Source organism: Schistosoma mansoni, chromosome W, assembly GCF_000237925.1.
Source record: "Schistosoma mansoni strain Puerto Rico chromosome W, complete genome".
Taxonomy (NCBI): Eukaryota; Metazoa; Platyhelminthes; class Trematoda; order Strigeidida; family Schistosomatidae; genus Schistosoma; species Schistosoma mansoni.
The window spans coordinates 34,755,122-34,776,459 of NC_031502.1; the positions used below are offsets into that span (position 1 = coordinate 34,755,122).

The window sequence follows — 21,338 nt, forward strand, 5'->3', positions numbered from 1 at the left end:
GTGTAAGTAATAAAACATTTTTAGGTCACAATTGACATTGTTAAAGATACGTAAAGCTTTGAAGCCAATGAAAATTACTAAAATCTCCACAAAAGCCCTTTTCTGAAAATTAAATTGTCGAAGAGTATGTGGTGTACATTCTATATCATCAAAGATCAGAATTCATTTTCTAGACATTAAGTGACAGTATTTGAGCGCCGAGTTGATGTAAGACATTAAATAGGAATAATATATTTGTAAAATCTCAGCGAATGAATTTGTAGTAAATCCAACGTTTCGCCTGGCAATCTGGTCCAAGCTTTTTCAAGGAATTATAATCAAACATCAAAATTATCGAATATAAATAGGTACATGGTTCTCCGAGTTCATTATACACTGAATAGGTCATCCAATCAACGTTAACAAAAAGTCTAAACTAGGTATGTTTAAGAGATATGTGATGTGAAGGGATGAGTGTTCATTTAACATATTGTATAGAAAAACGTAAGAGGTGAGAGGAGAAAATTACATTCACATTATATATTGTCTCTTATCAGTGAATTTATAACGTAACATACAATTTGCAATATATGTGATATGAATCATATCTGTCACAGCATGTATAACATGAAGATAATTAAACATCATATCAAAATAGAAGAAGCCTTCTCTGTTTTATATCAAGTTCCGAAAACTCTACCTCAAAGAGCTAGATTACGATTACTTTACATAGCCGAAGCCATCTGGATCAACTCTAGAAAACCAAATTTATGCATCCAAAAAAAGTATATCCAGCCACTATGTTTACCTTGGCCTACGACTGGATCACCGGTTTCCTAAACTAAATATTATAAACCTCCCCTTTTTTTTTTTTCTTCTTTGTTGATCACCTCTATCTTAATCTTCACATCCATCATTCCCAATTCCTTTATCGTAATTATCTTGATAACATCCCCTTTTATTACATATTATATTCACACAACAATCTTATTATTATTACTATTACTATTTATCATTATTATCTCACTTGACAAGATGAAATTCTCCTACTATGCACTTTATTCACACAATTTTTTTTGCATTTTCATTTTTTCGAAATTACTATTAAATCGATTGTGACTAGACACTTGATTACAAATCACTTTGACCTTTATTAAATGACCTTTCTAATTTACAAATAACACAATTTTAAAGTATATATATGTCGTAACAGATGCAAACGTTTACCATTTTTAACATATAACATTGTCAAATTCATTAATACATGCCTCATTTTGGACTTTGTAAAATATTATAATTATGGACTTATAACTGTAGAGCCTGATGATGAAGTTATTGAAAACAATTGTTCGCTCAAATATTGTTCATTTTTGAATTATCTATGGGGATTTTTAAACTACGAAAACTTATAAATGCGATTGTAAATTGAATTGAAATTTCAGGAAGTTTAATCTATCTGTCATGCTTTAAAATGTAAATTTGTTATTCTTTTACCACTAAAATATACAATAATACTTTTGTAACATTTTTCTGCATAGAACTTCCTGTCACAGATCCTAGAAATAAGCCAAAAATTGCCGGTAAACGACCAATTCATGTAATTTGTGAACCTAACCAAGTTTATTGGTGGTGTTCTTGTGGTCATAGTAAACGTCAACCATTCTGTGATGGACATCATATTCGGATATTAGGCTCAAATCCAGGCTTTAAAATCCATAAGCGAGAATTCAAACCTATTCGTTTAGTTTATGAACAGTAAGTTAACCCTGTTTTTTTTTAAACTAATACTACTTTTATGACTAACCCACTTCATTGTTAATGCTCTCCTTTTACATGTTAAAAAATATTTGATGTCAATTACGTCACTTGTAACTCAAGTAAAATATATCACTTAAAAATTTACTTTGACTACTTTTATATTGAGAATATTTAGCACTGAAAAGATAAAGAGAAAGGTGAATTAATTAAGTTTGTCTCGAGGGCTGTTAAGGATGTGTAGGTTGGTGTCACTTTCCGGTTACTCACACCGTAGAATGATATTTATTGTAGTACCTTAAAAGGAAATTAAATTATTAGTAGAGTGATCTGGGCGACCCAGAAAAATGACCGCAGAGCCTAAAGAACAGTTACTTGAGACTGGTCACATAGGACATTTTGCGAGTATTTCTTGTTGTGTTAGGTTTTTACTTTAAAGGTACTAACAATGGCTACGGAAATTCTCGTAGTAAAGTGAGGTATACTGTTCTTAGTCCCTACTTTGTCTAACTCATCCTCCCGTTATGAAAAGACCGGGTCGCTGCTAATGTTGGTTGACCCAGAGTAACACTTTGTTACCATCATATCAGTACGGCTAACAGTACGAATTCACCCAACGCTGGTTATGATAGTCACACGGACCCCAACCAAGTAGTCTGCATCTGCCAACATGACTTAGAATAGGAGTTAGTGACTTTATGGACTGATGCCACGTTTTGGTTTGGTCGCCCCTAACTTTCCTCCGTCCATCTCCAACACTAGTCAGTATTGCGTGCCATAGTAATCAGTGTTTTGATACGTGTGTTACGTAGCCCAACCATCTCGATCTATGTAGATTCACAACCTTATTAATTAATTTACCATAACCCCCTAATATCCTGTGTCTAACGTGGCATCAGTCCATAAAGTCACTAACTTCTGATCTGAGCCATGTTGGTAGATGCAAACTATTTGGTTGGGGTCCGTGCGATTATCTTACCTAATGGTGGAGATTTCGGTTGACATGTGTGACAATCCGTCTCAATGGCGCATATATATTCACTCTTTGTCCTCTTCTAGATATTGAGTCTCAAAATTGTCCCATACTTTTTTATTCCACATTTCCTTCTCGACTCACGTCCTCTTTATCTAATATTTTATACTACGACCGATACGGAAGCTAATTGTAATAATCTGGGATTTGTCTTGATAGTTTTTTACTCCTTGTACTCATATGTTGTGACAACTTTATCCGTGGTAAATATGTACCAGGTTCTACGTTGCATATAAGTGACTGACTATTCTTATCAATAATCATTTGCTCATAACTTGTTTGGAGTTTTAATTAAACTTCAAGTAATGCATATCCCGTAAATGTAAAGATCGTACAAATTTTTCAAAATTTAACCTGAGATAAATATGTATAAGTGACTGGAAAATGTCCAGCATTGTGAAGAATAAATTGCTACTCGAAAATCAATCTGAGGGCGGTCATTACTCCGCGGTTACCCACACCGTGGAAAGGTTCTTCTAGAAGTACCTGAAGAAGAAGTTGGGCTAGAGGTGGTCTTAGTGACCTGAGAGCGTGACCGCAGCTCCCAAGGGACAACTACTTGAGGCCGACCACACACTTTTTTGTGAGTAATTTAAGTGTTAGCTCCGTACTTGTTGATACCTTACAGCCGGAGACGAAAATCAGCAGGATAAGATGAGGAGTGCATTTTTAGAGTCGATCTTTTCTAACCCCGCCACTTCTTGTGGGAAGGCAGCATCGCTGTTATTCTGGTTGTCTGAAGGAAACACCTTACTGCCGTCACACCTCTGTACAGTCAGCAGTATGACTTCGCCCTTGGACCTTGGGTTTGTTGTTTGTCTGGCATGGTAGGACCTTGAGGAACGATTGTTCCAGCCAATATAGCTCGGTTGGGTCATTACGAAAGGCAAGCCCGACAGCCACGTCAAGGTAGAAGCATATATATATATATATATATATAAATCAGTTATCATGTTTCGCTAACACAGAGCTAAGGATTACAATGATATCATGTAAACGTATTGATAATTATCCTATAATTAAGCTACAAGTCTATATTATCCATCAGCAAATACATCTATTCCTAATTAGTGTCAAAGCTAATAACCACATCACTTATTTCGTAATGGAATATGAAACAAATTTTACGTAGCCAATTGATTCAATAATCTTTGTATCAAAGTGAACTATAAAATATTAAAATTCCAAGCTACATTATCGTCAGATTTTTGTCTTTTGGACACAATAATTGCAAAATGAACGAACATACACCATTTCTTAACTGGAAATGATAACAGTCCAATTTATCTATATTTGTAAGTATTTACAAGTTAGTAGAAAAGTTACCGGATTTATTCATGAATCAACGGATCGAGATGAGCGTAATTGTTTCATTCACTACAGTGTCTGTCACTCCTTATGATGAATCAGCATGACTTCCATACTCATTATGCAGATGTCAGTATATTATAATTAAGCAATAATTATCCGTTGCAATAGGTTGAAAAGGCATAGAATTTTGTAACATTACTCTAGAAAGTTCAAAGTTTATAACACTGAAAAATTTAGTCTTTTAACAAATATAAGTAGATGTTTTCAATCACATATGTTATAAATATTTTTTGCCACGTAGTGCAAATACCAATGCTCTATGTAAAGTAGAGTTTGACATGTGTATTTAGCTTTACATTACATAAGTTTTTATTTAGATGAATGATTAGTGACTGATGGAATAAAACTACCAAGTGGTTTCCAAGGCTAACAAATATTTATCGCAAACATAACTTGATACCAACTTTATTAGTAAACATTTTGACTACTTTTATAGTCTAAAATAACAAAAATTTTAATTCATTTTTGTATTGATTGTTTGAATCTTCTCATTGATGCTTAGGACTGCAATTGATCAGTTTCTTATTGGCACATGTTCATCTTGTGATGATCGTCTCGATATTGCCTTCAGTCACAAGCATCATCTCTTCTTATAATAAATAAATTTATCTCACAACTATTATGCATTTATACATTAGTTTATAAAATTTGAATATCTCTTTGAATAAAGTACACCAATCTTTTACTCAAGAAAATTTTTTTTTAAAAGCTGTGTTTAATGGAGCAAGGATCCTTAGTTAACCTAGAACACAACGATATTGTTAGCTACCATTAACTTTTATCACTGAAATCACTGATAAGCCTGCTGTATGACTTTTCCCTTTCGTTTATTTCAAGTTGGGACTGAAATAATATCTTTAATGAATCAGAAATAGTTAGTCAATAATGATGCTTTTTAATCAAATCGTGATAAAATGTCGTTCCTCTTCTTTTATTATAGACCGTCTGAAGTATGGTTTTGTACGTGTAAACAGACATCAGAACCGCCCTATTGTGATGGAAGCCATAATTGTGAAGAAGTACAGTCTAAAATTAAATACTAATTATTACACTTTTTTTCTATAAAGTTAGCCATTGTATAAAAAATCACTTATGTACACCATTGTGTAATCTTATGAGTAAAATAGATAAAATTTAGTATAATTGTATTGACTGTGTATGTTTTGTTTATTGCATCATCAACTTGTCTGTCAATTTATGCTATCACGTTAAATAGTCTTTATTGGCCGTATCCTGTAACTATTTTACTCCTTTTTTTTCTTAAAACATCAATCAATATATCTTGTGATTGAAACTTAAATGGGTGTTTTTTGTGTGTATTAGTCTAAAAACTGTTTTTCCTTGCTCGTATTCAATCTGAATGATCTTTTCGGATAATCTTTTTTTATTGTACACTTACTCACTAAACTTCTCAAGTTCCTTTGTACAATTCAAATAAACTTATAACAGGATTGACTGCGGGTCTAGTTAAAGCTTGTTCGCATTGGTACAGATGTATTTAGTTGTTGTTACTCATTCTGCTGTAGTGTTGGTTGTTATATTAAGCCCATATAGCTTATTCTAGCTTCTGGACAAACCAAGTTATCCATTCTCCTCAAGTTACATTTTGACCTTGTTAGTTATTCACTTGTCAACCTTGACTGTTTTTATGTAGGCGTATGTTTGTGCATTTCTTATCTTACTTATCACATGTCTGTAACTTACTTTTTTGTCTGACTATAAATATCGACTCATACTTAGTTAAGTGGAGTTGGCTCACACGCCTTCTCCATTGCGCGTCATTTTGTCTTTCTTCGCTTTCTGACCAACGATTGCATAAAATATACGTATTCAAAATCCATCCTCATATTTGACTTATTTAATTCCGTCATTCACTAACGCGAGTTAAGTCGATTATATACAAAATAGTCAGGATTTATATTTCGACAGTAATCATTCGATAACGATAATCATACGATATAATTGGAGTCAGATTTAGGGCTACAAGACTGAAAATCCTGTTTTGGTATTTCTTGCCTTTTATTCCTTTATTTCATTTGTTCTCGAAGCACATCCTTTGTCATTAGTGTTTTACCGTGATTGGTATTATTATTTTCACTTAATATATTGTATTTTTGTGGATTTCGTAACTCGCTGTGGTAGTGTGAATTATAACAATATAGACTAACAGATAATTGTTGCAGATTGTATACTGTTTCTAGTGAACTAAAAGGCATTGGGTGGCATAATTTGAAAATAATACCAAGTGTTATACATACATCCGATTTCTATTTTGAGTCGATAGATAGAGAGGGAGCCATACGAAGTTTCTCTCCTGAATGTTTTGCTGTTTAATATTGATAGATTACTGGAAGACAAACCGAAATTTACAAAATTAAAAGTTTACTGTAAATTGTTTTCAATGCTTTAACAAGTAGTAAAATTGTACATCCTGTTTTATATTAAATGGAAATTACGGTTTTACTTTTAGGTTTAATTACTATCAACTGTAACATTGATCTCTTATGAAGTTCATTGTTTCGTAAACAGTAGAATTCATTCGATCTACCAGGTTGAGTTGTAAACATTATATCAAGTAACGTAACATCCCAGTACACTATGTTTGATGCTACTTGGTTGGAAATAATCAATATAGTAATCCTTTAATCTAAGCGTCATGATATTAGTTACTCATGAGTAGTGTAGATATGTATCTCAAGGGAACTGGTGCTCTCTGTGAAATTAAAAGATGATTCATCCATCCGGACAGATATATGACCAATGAGCTGTTTTAACCACGCTCTCCAATTTCAAGGTTATAAAAGTTTTCTTCGACATTTCAGATACATATATTAGTGACGAGTACCTAATGTATTTTTGTGACTTCTATTGTTGATCCTCCTCATGCTTGGTAACCTAATATTATTATTATTAGTTTAAGTTATCGCGGAGATCTCGCCTTATAATCTGGAAACGAAATTTCCTGCTAGTTTTCACACACTTACGAGTTTTTTTCAGTTTTAAGTAGCTGAAAGTTAATCAATCACAAATAGAATAACTAAAGAAATTATGGGTTACTAAAGAAATCCCATATATGCTACTCCGTTTCTAGATTTTCAGTTAATGCCCAAAACATCAATCTGGTGATGATTATATCTGATTCGAAATTCTCTAGTTGTTTTCTCCAACGTTTGTCCGTTAGAGTAATAGCGTTTTTTGCCTCCAAGTGTACAGTATGTTTTTATTCTTGGGTGTGCTATAGACTATGATTTTACAAACACGACAAGTAAATCAAACAAGTATTCATCATGTTAAAAATACATTTGAATAAAGTTGAATTTCATTGAATATACTCTCAGTTTAATCAACTGAAATATTTACTCATCTTGATTTTCCTAAAATAATTTCTGCTCAGTCCCGATGAAGTTCAGTTCTTCGAAGTATGTGGTAAATAGTTAATAACATTAATAATAACAAACTCACATAGAGACAAAGTATCTTAAGTACAACTAGCGAATGGAACTGAATGCTTTCATACAAATTCATTCAGAAAATGATATACTTGAAAACCCATCTCAATAACTACAAAGTTTGCGATCAGTAAACCTATGGTGAACAGATGAATTGGTCAACCGTTCTACTTCAAAATCAAAGCGGATAAACCAGAATCGATTTTTACTGTTGGGCGAATCATGACTGGTTGCAATAAATTCACCTTAATCAGGTACTATCAGGAAGTTTGATCGCTTAGAAAGACGATACTATGCTTTTATGAACATAAATTTACAAATAAAGCTTGTTAGGTGGACCGTATGAAATCGTTTCAGGGAAATTTATATTGATGTAATAAGTCATTCAGAGAACAGTCGTTCGAAGCTAATAATGAGGTTAATAATGTTATTGTAGCAAAGAAAAGAGCGTAGGTACAGAATACGTTTATTCATCTAACCGGTAGGTTTTCAGAATATAAGGCAGTACTCTTCAAAATAGGTCATATTTAAAATATATTTGGATTTGATTATGTGGAATGTCCACCAACTTCCTAATTTTCGTTTCTCATGATCATCTGTTTTCAAATTGACTAAGAACTGGCCATGCTATTTTAACATTTGTTTGGGGTCATCATTATGTTATAAGATATAAAAGAGGAAAAATGTTTGCAACTGACTGATTGGAGTTGACAGTAATAAAAGCTGCATAACAATGTGGAAATAAAATTCTAGCGCTTTTGAGAAAATAAGGAATATTTAAGTCAAAAATTATTTGTAACAACTTCGTCTACAGTTGTTAATCCATGGTAATTTTCTTACGATGATGATATGACAGAATAAAATGGTACTATTTAGGTCAGTATTTTTTTTATCAGTTTATTATGAAATTTGGCCAGGGTGGTAGGTGCTAACTTCGTTCAGTGTGACTATTATGTACCCTGTATTAATTCAGATGAACTGTGTTCAGTGTTTTTTACAATAACCCTATGTATTTCCACCTATGTTTGCTATTATAAAATGTGTAAAATCTAGTACATAAATGAATATTTTGTGGCCTAAGAATGATATGATTTGGAGGAGTCGATAAGTCTTCATTGAACCAGTTTTTCGTGTTCTTACTTTGGGTAATGGGAATTTTTGTAGTTCTCGACTTCAAAGTATAAGCAGTAGAATTGAGGTATTGCAGTGATTCCCGATTGTCAAGTAAACGCAGTAAAACTACTGGCCCGATAGAGTCCATTTGGACATAACAGTGACGACTCCCCAAATACAACAGCTATTGATCCAGGTATAACACAGTTGACCCTCCTGTTAAAAAATACAGCATAAATAAATCAGTGAATTGCATAGTGTTATCTGTTAAGATGGTGGACCTTCTCATCAGTTACTGCTTAGATGCGTTGAAAATATGTAATTTCAAAATCCATTTAATATAGGGGTAGGAAAATTCATTGTTTCTAGCTACAGCTAATTTAGTAAAGTACATTTTATGAGTAGGATGCATAATTGGCGAAATATTATATCGGGTTAATTGAGGTTATGATAGTAAAATAATATGAATATGAAATCTAATAAGATGTCTTCAGGATAAATATAAAATAAGAAGAAACTCGTGTGGATTGCTAAGGATAAATGTAAAATTTAAGATTGGGTCAGAAGAGAAGTAGACAATAGGATATTTAGAGTAGGAGGTTATAATAAGTGGCTTATATACCAATCAATAGTGTAATGGTTAGTGAAACTTTTAAAACCATAACTCCGAAACTTGACCAGGTGTAGTCAGATAAAATGGAAGAAATAGTGATGAATTGTGGAATAAACATTAGAAACGTCAACATTGTATCGGATAATGTCAATTTTACTAAAGAGATTGAATCCATTGACCACAAGCTGCCATTTCTTGACTGTTTGACTTAAAGGAAACAATGGTTCTTTCAAAATCACTTTATTTTAAAATATTCAGATTACGCTTCAGTAAATGCCCTTTATAAAAGCAGAACTTGGCAACTCGTCATAGAACCTAATGATAGGATCTGAAATGGATTTCGTCATGTCCACTTTGGTGAATAATTATCCTAGGGACTGGTAAAATCATCATTTAGAAAGTTAAAAAGATAAGAGGAAATAAAAACCAAAAGAATTAGTTGACGCTGTAGTGATTCTATATTTCAATTGAACTCTTAAAAGATCTTGAACCAACACAATAAACGAACTATAAGCTAGTAGGAGTCAAGAGCAAAAGAAAAATTACAGAATTATGCACATATGCCAACAAGAGACTGATCAATTGCAGTCTTAAACAACAATGGGAAGATACAAGCAAACAATGCCAAGTGAATTAGGTGCAGGGAGTTTTAAAATACATTTCATATCCTAAGAAACTGTTCCCGTTCATAGCATATTATTCCAAGAATATCATTAATGCACGGTGGTTTGGGAAATTTTTTAATAAGAATTTTTCCGTGCCGTTCTGTCCAATGAATTGACTAGTTTTAAAATGGTAATAATCGGTTATTTATTTCTGGAAATTGATATAAAAGATAAAAATGAGAAGCCGCATATTAAATTTATCTGTTGGAGAAATGGTTGCAGAACACTTAACAGATCCTTACGGCCGATTAGACGAATGAAGTAGTTTGAATAGTGTTATTATATTTTTCATGAAGTGAGATGTACATTCAATGTCCAGCCTTCATCTATTGTAAGTTCTATTTATAATTTCGCTCATCAATTGCCTCCAACAGCGTTGACGTTATCCTCAGCACCTGGGTTTCAGATGGAATCCTCCACTTTCATGTATGTAGCAACACAAGTAGTCCAAACTATCGAACAAACGTGGATTCGGATGCTACATTAAATGATGAGGAAAAGAGTATTGTTTCAATGAAATCAGAATTCAATGACAGAGACAAGAACACAGGCGAAGATGTCCACAACAACAGACTGTGTGACATATGCAATCTTGCTCAGCCACCAAGTGAAACTGGATTTTCTGTCACTGCAATTCAATGTTTCATTCGTTTTGTGTCTGGAACCCACAACCACAATTGCATAGATTCTATTGTCCTATGTGTGGCGCGATGACTGAACTTTAATGATATTGTTCTTCAGGACAACAGGAAATGTAAACAGACTAAGTGAAAGTCCTTTTTAGGAGCAAATCGCAACAATAAATTTCTACCAGTTTCATTCCATATTTATTTTCTGTATTTCCGATGACAGTTCTACCATCGTTGTGTTTAACATAATCCATGAATTAGTTTAATAGTTTCATCTGATGCGTTTCGCAATACAATTCAGTCAATACTGATAAAAATGTTTGACTTTTAGGTGTTTACTAAAGCCCTAGTGATTGGGCTATACAATCAACTGAGAATAATAGTGATAATGTGATAATAGCTCACATATTAGCAATACTGTTTTATGGTTTATCAAATGTCTATATCATCTAATGAACACTGATCTGTCTACTAAGAGTACATGCAAACTTCTGTAAGAATGTTTCTGTATTTTTGACATTGTTCAGCTAGATAGATATAGGCTTTTATTTATTACGTCGAAATTAAACTTTGGTAAAGCTAAATATCAATTTACACAGTCGACCTTATTCGCATTTAGCAGTATAATCGACCTAAAAAATTTATGATGTCAGACGTAAGCCTGTTAACTTGCACTTGATGAGACCAATATTTCAATTACTTGTCAAAAATGGTTATTTTTGTAACGTTTAGCTGTTTCAGGTTTATTATTTAAAAAGATTCAAATATTACGAATATGTACATAGAATTTTTTTAGTGTCCGTCTTAATATGTTTAATAAATAAAACCAGTGATTTGAAAAAAATGATTCTAGATGTTATTAATAAATAATATTTGCGATGCCATTTAGAAATTAATTTCAAAAATTAAGATAATGATTTGGTCAGACTGCATATTTACAAAACATTTCCACAAACTCCCATTCTGAACATAATCATTATGTGCTCACTAGTGACCAACTTGAAGATGATTTCCTGGAGTTCTAGTGAGAAGCCGTAACCAGTGGAGTTCAACCGTTTCGGGTAGAGACAGGCATCTGCCTCATACAATGGATGAATGGTTGCGCAAGATCATAAATCGATTTAAGTTAGACATTACCACTGTTGGATGCCGGCTCAGTATTCTAGAGCTTAAGCGTTCGTTGGCAAGACCGAAGGTTCTGGGTTCGAGCCCCTCATGCAGGGTGGTGAATATACACTACTGAGGAGTCCCGTATAAGGATGAAAAGGCCGACTAGCTTTTCCAGGTTTTCAATGGTGGTCTAGCTTACCTTGACTTATGAATTCAACTACTAAAATTACTACCATCTCCCTAAACCCCCATTCTGATAAAAAAAACTTAACGCGCACTTCTCAAGCGCAATAACTGATTTACATTGCCGCCTACACAGTTTTTTATCATAGTTATATTCTGCTGAACTACATAGAATGAAAAATGTACAGTTCAAAAAATTTTTTTACTTTTGATGGATTTGCAAAGCTACGCAACAACCGCTTATTGAACTGAAGACTACTGTCATGAAAAATATAAAATTGCCTTTATTATTATCGATACACTTTACAAAGCGAAATAAAACAACTATTTTAGTATTAAGAATTACTGTTGGCAAAATCCCCCAGTCATAAATATTATTTGTTTCTTTCACAGAAATTATTATTAATTTAAGGAAATATAAAAGTTTGTTCATCCACCGATCCTTGACGTTTAGCATGATTAATACATACCCTATTCATTATCTTATCACAATGATATATCCATATGTTTACACATATCTAACGATCACTACAAGGTCAAACTCTATGTTAAAATAACTCGTGGAAATCACCTCATTACTTGTGTATTAAACATTTTAGTAGTTTTTAAGTTCAGTAATCACTGTTATCTACTATTAAAAATAGTTATCAGTTTTTTCCAATTTACTTTTAATAACATGCATTGTCTTTCTCTTGTCATGAAACCTAGCAACTTCAGTTCCATTTCTACATGATCGGAAAAAAATTTAATAAACTTTTTATTTTATTATCTATTCATAGACAGGAGTTTAACATGACAGTCGAATAGAATCGACGTTTACTTTTTTTCGGAAATTAAAAGTTTATACAAAATGATGTTTGAACCATTTGATAGAATTATATATTCAAAATAAAATTCAAATGTAAAAATGCAAATTCTCACATCCAGTCAAAGCACTTGATGATATTTGGATATGAACTAGTCAGATTACAAAGATGTGCAGTTTACAGCCAATTAACAAGTTATTATAGGCGACAAAATGTTTGTTCATAATCACATGAGTACACACTTTTAAAACCAGTTTACCAATCACCTATTTCGAAATGTTTTTAATCATACCCTAAAATTTCTTAGCAACGTGGGGGATCAGGAATCACAACCACCATACAATAATTGTCAACTCCAGATACCTACACATGTCATCTTACCTCAATTTTTACATTACCAAAATTTTTAAGACAACTGGACAATTTTTAGCACATAGTTGATATTTATGAACGATGTTCGATAACTTTCATGTTTTATGATTTGCCTTAAAACGATTTGGTCTGTAATACCTATTGGATTTTATATTAAGGTTAATAGCTGAGGATTTTAAGAATATAAATGCCTCCTTCGGACTCAAGGCAGAGGATTAAGAAAAAGCTTGCAGATAGCGGACGAATAGGAGTGTAGAACATGTTTGGTAAAGTTTGTCTGTGCAGGTTAGAAGGTTTAATTGGTCTAGTGTATGACAGTAGGCTTTATGGTTTACTCTTTTGGTCCTCTATGAGGTAGGCTAATAGACGCGGGATAGAAAATTGTACAGTCGTAACTTTAATTGGTGAATTTATCACTAAATATCGATTAGGGTCTGAAGTCATCATGTAAACAGTGGTCCCAAAATATCAGTAAAACTTCTGGCAACATATTTTATTACATCAGAACCTAATCAGCTATTTTCATCCGCACCTTAAAACACCATTCGATTCAAGTTTAAAGCAATTGGTCCGTCTAATAAATTTGGACAGTGTAATTAGAAGACGAAGGTTATCAGACCTATCCCATTCATTGTCTTACCACTAAACATTACCTGTATACTAAACTTACAATAAAAAAATAATTTGAAAATCTCTGCATATGGCATAATGAAAGAAAGTGTAACTTCGTAGCCCAACCCAAAATAATATCTGTGTAAACAGCACCTTGAGAGTCATAAATGATGAATAACAATAACTGATTGGTAGGTTGGGTAAACTATTGTGGTCCCAGAACCGTATATCGGCTCGAAATAACACATAATATGGGAAAGCAAACGACGGACAACTATCGATTTACATTCCCATAAACTTTCTTTTAAATCGCTTTTCAAGTAATTTACCTTGAGGTTAGATATAAAATTATGCATAAGGGCAGCAATTTAAAAGATCATGTTTTGAACCTATATCGATGTACTTAATTGGGTAATATGTTGACTACGAGATCTTACCGCTTATCATGACGTACGATAAAAGCTTAACGAGGATCAGTTGAGTGAACAGAACAAGCAAACTTAAGTGTTAAATGAGTTCACAAAGTCTTTGAATGTTATCCCATATTGTACATGTAGATGAGTGACTCTTGTTAGTATTAACTCTAGGTGACATGTTTTTAGTGATTTTATTAATACGAACGCACTTTTTTCTTCGTTTAAACCATTAGCATTTTAACTTTTTTCTTGTCCTTTCTCGAATTATATATACTTTGATATTGTGCTAATTTTTCTGATTCTATCTGTTGACAACCGTAATGCCAGGAATCTGTGTTTTTGAGGTAATTCTACATTGTCGAGTCTGTTTGTTTCACGGGTATCTAGACGAAAGTGTTAGTATAAACTCAAAAAATCTAGGGGAAAGCCGAATAGTAAGTTTAAAAAATAGAAATAAATACTACTGTGGAGCCATCATCCAGAAGATACAGGTGTTTATTAACAGTTGTCTACGCAAAATACTCCGGATCCGTTGGCCAGACACTTTCAGCAACAAGCTACTGTGGGAGACAACAAACCAGATTTCCGCGGAGGAAGAAATCAGGAAGAAGCGCTGGAAGTGGATTGGGCACACTTTGAGGAAATCACCCAACTGCGTCACAAGACAAGACCTCACATGGAATCCTGAAGGCCAAAAGAGAAGAGGAAGACCAAAGAACACATTACGCCGAGAAATGGAGACATACATTAGAAGAATGAACAAAAATTGGATAGAACTAGAAAGGAAGGCTCAGGATAGAGTGGGGTTGGAGAATGCTGGTCGGCTGCCTATGCTCCTTTGGGAGTAACAGGCGTAAGTAAGTAAGTAAGTAAGTAAGTAAGTAAGTAAGTAAGTAGGTAAGTGTGGTACGTATGTTGACAGATATAATTAGTTTGTAGAACCAGTCGAAAGTAGAATGCCTGCTAGCAGAAGATGAAGAAAAGTGAATTGGAGTGAACTGGAAGGGAAATCGGGGAGCACTCATAATAGAAAGAGAACTGAAGGAGTCGTGAAGGATGTAAACGACAACTGAAATAAGATGTGAGAATAGTGTATTTTATATATGATTTTCAAATGCTAGTAAGTCACTGTGCAATTTTCACATATGAACAGTAGGTTTATTATGACTCGGGAAAGTATAGTAATATTATAATAAAATACAAGCCATTATTCTACCTAACGCTTTAATTGAATCTACAATGGAATACAACATATCTATTAAGTTAACTGACAAAAGGTGAGAATGTATCTTTTTTTCTTCTAGACTTTTAAGTGTTCAGGACGTTGTGCTTAGGTTCTTTTTCTGTGTAGATTCTTCGAACTACACATATTTAACTTCTAAGAAATTCATATTAATTTCAGAATTCATCTTTTTATTTTGATAGTGAACAGTTTCCTATACATATTATTCTTCTTACATCAATGTATTATGATTAGGATTAAAATATCGAACAGAAATTTAACTTTTTGTAAAACTAATCAGTTTAGAACCATGTACTTATTTATATTCGATAATTTTGATGTTTGATTATATTTCCTTGAAAAAGCTTGGACTAGATTGCCAGGCGAAACGTTGGATTTACTTCAAATTCATTCGCTGAAATTTTACAAATATATTATTCCTATTTAATCAGTTTAGTCCCTAAATATTCTAGTGATGAAGCTTTTAAATGTTCTGAATTGTTCTTGTTAGGACGTAAATAATGTCACATAGACAAGTGTCTATTTAAAGGTGACAGTTCTAAAACTTTCTACAAAAAATATTCAAAATAATGAACACTACACTATACACCATTATATTCTACTTTAATAAGAATGAATAACTTTCAGTCATTATCCACCTAGTATGTCACCCAATATGTCATATTTTAATAAATATTATTTATACATTTCATTAACCTGTGAATGAAAATGTGTCATAAATGTCATAATTGGGAGATTGCTATGCTTAGAGACATTATACTTAATAAAGAATGAATCATACAACTTTAACTGTTTAATAACAATTAAATTAAGCGAAATAATTTAAGTGAGATTTCTTTTTATTGGACATTTTCAGATATTTTCATAGTTGAAAGCGTCAGTCAATTGAAGCTAGACCACCAGGGAAAACCTGGAAGCACTGGACGGCCGTTTCGGATATGATTAATCATGTCATAAGTGTCACCAATTGTAATGAATGAGTGGATTATTAGCCTAGACAAACAATAGACATTAAAATTTATTTGTTCAGTGTTTGGACTGATATATATAAGGTTAGGATAAAATATTTGCCTGGAGATTATGTAGTAAGATCTTTGCTTCTGATTTTTACCATTTCTACTTATCTCATATATTTGAGTATAACTGACAATATTTTAGTGAGATGTAACTAATCTGTCATCTATAAACTGTAGAATATAATTCTTAGAAGGGAAGTCACAAATGTTTCAGTCGTAAAATAATAAACAGTTTTTGATGGAGTTTTGTTCTCTCATGGAGCTTTCAATGTCCTTCTGAACGATATCATCAGAACAAACTTCGGGTAGAAGTGAAGTGTTTGTGCTAATGATGTCGTTCAGAAGGACAATGAAAGCTCCACGACCAAACCATCCAACTCAGAGAACGAAACTCCATCAAAATTATTTACCTGAGCTACAAATCTTCTCCACCATCTCATAATAAACAGTTTTAGTAACTGATTTTTCTTTTTCACCAGTAATCAATTTTATCTATGATTCTTATTACTTTCTTTTTAAGACAATCATGTATATTTCAAAGAAATTGGGATTTCTCCAACTAATAATCATATTGTTGAGTGTCCTTAAATTTTCTACTGGTTTTATGAGAAATCGTATAAATGCTACAGTTGAAGAGGTAGATAATAACACACTTTATCAAATATTGTCAGTTCAGAGACATGTTGTTGTTTATTTCTGTAAGTAATAATTTATTTTCAATATATGAAGTGTTCTTTTTCATGATCAGCTTTTTTATTGTTGTTCTAAAAGTTTAGTATTTACACGAATGTGATAGTTTATTTATTTTTAAATCACATTCATCTAACAGTCGATGGCTGGTTTGGATTTATAATATGAGAGTTTTGTTTAGTAATTGCTTTGACGAATTCACCTAATGTAGCTAGATTCCTTCAATAATATCGTACGAGTGATTGACCGTTAATTGTTTAGTTTTTAAAATTATCAGCTGATGGAAGCCAATACACTAAATTAAGATGGTTTCAATCTGACAGGATAAATCACTTGTAAGTTGTAAGGAGACCACTGACTAACCTACTCTCAGTGCGATATTCAATTTAATTGTCAATTTAGAAATGCCTCCCTTAAGGTTTTATTCAATTTTGTTTTCGTTTTAAGAATATTGGAATAACTGGTTCAAATAAGTTGAGAATATAAATACTAAGAATATCTTTCAAAATTACACCCGAAAAAAAGTTACTTAGTTCATCCATTCTAGTCATGACAACTGGAGAACCTTTGAAAAAAAGAGAAGAGTAAAAAGTCACGTTAGCCTAGATAAGGACTTTTCTGCAGTAAAAACTTTTTATAACCTCACCTCAGTGCCATCGATGGTTAATTTCAAGGCGGATTTTGTAAATATTTGGTGGGAAGCTAAATTCTTTAGATTCAGGTCATTGATGAACTTAAGATGAAAATGTAAACTATTAAATGTAAACTGAACTGTCTAAATACGTTGTACTATTTACAACGTCTTAAATTCTTATATTCGATTCCATCATATTATACAGTTGTGGATTTAAATTGTTGAAGGACTCTGAATTTAAAATAAATAGCTTTTCAGTAATATTTATTTTTTCGTATTTTTTAGAGTTTAATTTTTCTTTGTAATGAGAATTGTTTTCATACTAATAGCTATGGAAATTCCATTGAATATTTATTTTATTTGAGAATGGGGGTTTTGTGGAGATTTCAGTAATTTTATTTTGTTGAAATCATGAGTCGGTTGAAGCTAGACCACCGTGTAAAACCTGGAAGCACTTGAAGGCCATTTCGTTCTGTTGTGGGACTCCTCAGCAGTGCGCATCCATGATCCCGCGTTTGGGCGCGAGACTGATAGATCCTGGGTTCGAATCTCGCGGTCAGGATGGTGGATGCGCACTGCTGGACGAAAAGGCCGTCCAGTGCTTCCAGGTTTTCCATTGTGGTCTAGCTTCAATTGACTCATGATTTATTTTATTTTATGTATTGATCATTTGTTCGTAATCATCACAATGTGCTGTACATAAATGTTAACACAAAAAATCATTTCATAAATTTGATTAAACCTTAAGTTTATATTCCCATTTGTAAGCTCAGAGAATCAGTTAAAGTATTGAAAAATCGGGAAATCAAATTTTTTTAAAAGTTAAACTTGTTATTTTAATCAGTCAGTTAGTTCGGAGATTGATCTCATTATAAACCATCGTTATTTGAATAAAGGTTTTTAATGGTCAGGGCAATTAATTTAAAACCATGGGACAAATCTTTCTCATATACCTGTAATTTTAAGCTTAGTGTATGAAATTACATTTAGTTATTGAGTTAGATATAGATAAATATAGAAAATTATTTACTCTATGTAAAGTAAGCTTAAAAGACAGTCTGATACCTTGTAAATCATAAAATTCTTAACAATGGGTTTATACTAGTTTATGAATCTTCATCAGTGGAAGTTTATAAATCTCCTACAATAGTGAATTAAATACTTTTCCATATGTCAGTTTAAAGATCTTGATTACTTTAGGGGTATACTGAAATGTACAATTATGTAAATCTGGTGTCAATTAAAAAGCCTAATTGATGACCTTGAAACATTGAATGATTGATAATAAGAATATTTTATAATGTAAATGCATCCAAACGTAATTACTACCTATAAAATTACATGAATTCGTACAATAAAAAATACACATGTCATACTTACTTATTTGCTTACGCCTGTTAACCCTCGTGGAGGAGCATAGGCCTCACACTAGTATTCTCCATCCAACCCTGTCCTGGGCAATCCTTTCCAGTTGTTATTCATCATTTTCATATCTGCTTCTATTTCCCGGCGTAATGTGTATATACAATTGAGCAGTATGATAAAAATTATTAATCACTGAGATTTATTAAACATTTGATGAATAGAAAACTAGTCGAAGTTCAATTCAATTATTTAATTAATGATAATTATTTTACGATGTTTATTAGATGATCATGGTCATCAACAAGAATCAATTTATAAATTAGTTAATGGAACATCATATAAAGTAGATGAAACTATGTTACCGATTTCAGTAGTTACTGTATGTGCAACCTTTTATGATGAGATGGAAAAGAAGTTGAACATTTACGTAAGTACAGCTTTATTTCTATTTGTATTAAATACACATATGTATACACTTTAACATAATACAAAATGTACTTATCATTCAATATTACTCATTTCTACTATTTTTTTAAATATCACATTTATTAAAATTTAAATAATAGACAAATTTAATAGTTGGATTCATGAGTCAATTGAAGCTAGACCACCATGGAAAACCTGGAAGCACTGGATGGCCGTTTTGTACTAGTATGTGACTCCTCACCAGTGAGCATCCATGATCTGATTATAACAAACAAATTCACTAAAATGGGTTTAACTAATTGTTATTCTCATTAAAAGTTCAGATATATTTTCAACAATTGAAATTCTACTTATAATTAAAGGATAAAGTAGTTTCAAATTGATCTTATTGATAAGTTACTAGGAAATAATGTAGTTTAACTACAAGAAATATTTTGAGTAATTGTACTTTCATATAATATAAAATTGATTTTGTTAATAAAATATTAGTTCAACAGTTTACTTGAACAATCCAACAGTCAAGTGTTTTAGTGAAGGTTAGTACTAATATATAGTAATACCTTCGTATTTGTTGAAAAAATTAGTGGTTATCTGGACTTGGTATCTTATTGGAGATTTCATTTGGTGTGTGAAGTGAATGATATTGGGTTTGAGTCCCAGAGTAAACGTCAGCATAGATGCAGTTACATTCAGTTGACAAGTTCCGGATAGGACGAACCATACATCCCTAGATTCCACCGTCAGCCAAAACTAAGTGCACAAAAGCCAAGTTTTTTCGTTTTTCATCTTTTCATAGTATCGTTCATACTTCATAGTGGAATAAATATCTTTTTTATGATTATACTTAACTATATTCTAGGTAAGAAGTAAACTGGAGTTTTTTTAAGTATTCACTGAAAATAAGTTCACCGCTAAATACATCTGAGTTATTACTGAGAACCACAATGAAACAGAATTAAAAACAATCATAGAAAGCATAGAACATCCTACCATAATTCACTCTAATTCTCAGTCAGAATGGTTATGTGTTCTAATGAGTAAACGCATAATTTGCTAACGGTCATTTAATAGACCAGATGACCAATGTATTGAATTCTACCATTAGTCATTATTGAATATGAGTAAAGTAGATTCCTACGTGTTAACAAGACATCCATAACAGGAATGTAGGTAGCAATATAGAATAATCACTTCAATTCTATTGTCAACGTTAGTGCGAAAATACTGAAAAACCCCCCATCAATAATGTTCTACCTAGAAATGAATTAAAGACAAGTCATGAATAACTTGTAAAAGATAAATCTGTCAAAAATCATCCTTTGATAGCATAATCTGCTTTTTTTGATAGGCTTACTGACATAATACAAGGATTAATAAGCAAACAGAATTCATTTGCACCAGAGTAGATAAATTTTAATAGTTACTTTGCATACAACTGATCGCAGAATGAGGAAAACAGAAGTTTGGTAACTGAGCAATTATTTTATTATTATTATGATAATCAGATTATTAATATGATGATGTATTATCATCAATATTATTTTACAGATTTTAATACTTCAGAATGACTAAATTAGTGAGCATTTATCAATTGCTTGATTATTTACGCCTGTTACCCCTCGTCGAGGAGCATAGGCCACACACAAGCATTCTCCATCCAATCCTGTCCCGGGCAATCCTTCCCAGTTCTTTCTAGTTAACATTTATCCTTTTCATATCTGCTTCTATATCCCGACGTAATGTGTTCTTTGGCCTTCCTCTTCTCCGCTTCCCTTCAGGATTCTAAGTTAGGGATCGCCTCGTGATGCAGTTTGATGATTTCCTCAATGTATGTCCTATCCACTTCCAATATCTTTCC

General features: G+C 32.4%; 1 protein-coding gene across 1 annotated transcript in view; it reads left to right on the top strand.

Annotated features, from left to right (window-relative positions):
• Smp_157700 (hypothetical protein) overlaps positions 1 to 21,338 on the top strand; it is a gene marked incomplete at both ends in the record, with an annotated part of 36,232 nt that overhangs the window by 4,790 nt on the left and 10,104 nt on the right. The window contains 4 exons of the mRNA XM_018789480.1: positions 1,518 to 1,734; positions 5,079 to 5,157; positions 16,886 to 17,063; positions 19,339 to 19,481. Coding sequence (XP_018654919.1) covers positions 1,518 to 1,734; positions 5,079 to 5,157; positions 16,886 to 17,063; positions 19,339 to 19,481 — 617 coding nt within the window. The remainder of the gene's footprint in view (positions 1 to 1,517; positions 1,735 to 5,078; positions 5,158 to 16,885; positions 17,064 to 19,338; positions 19,482 to 21,338) is intronic.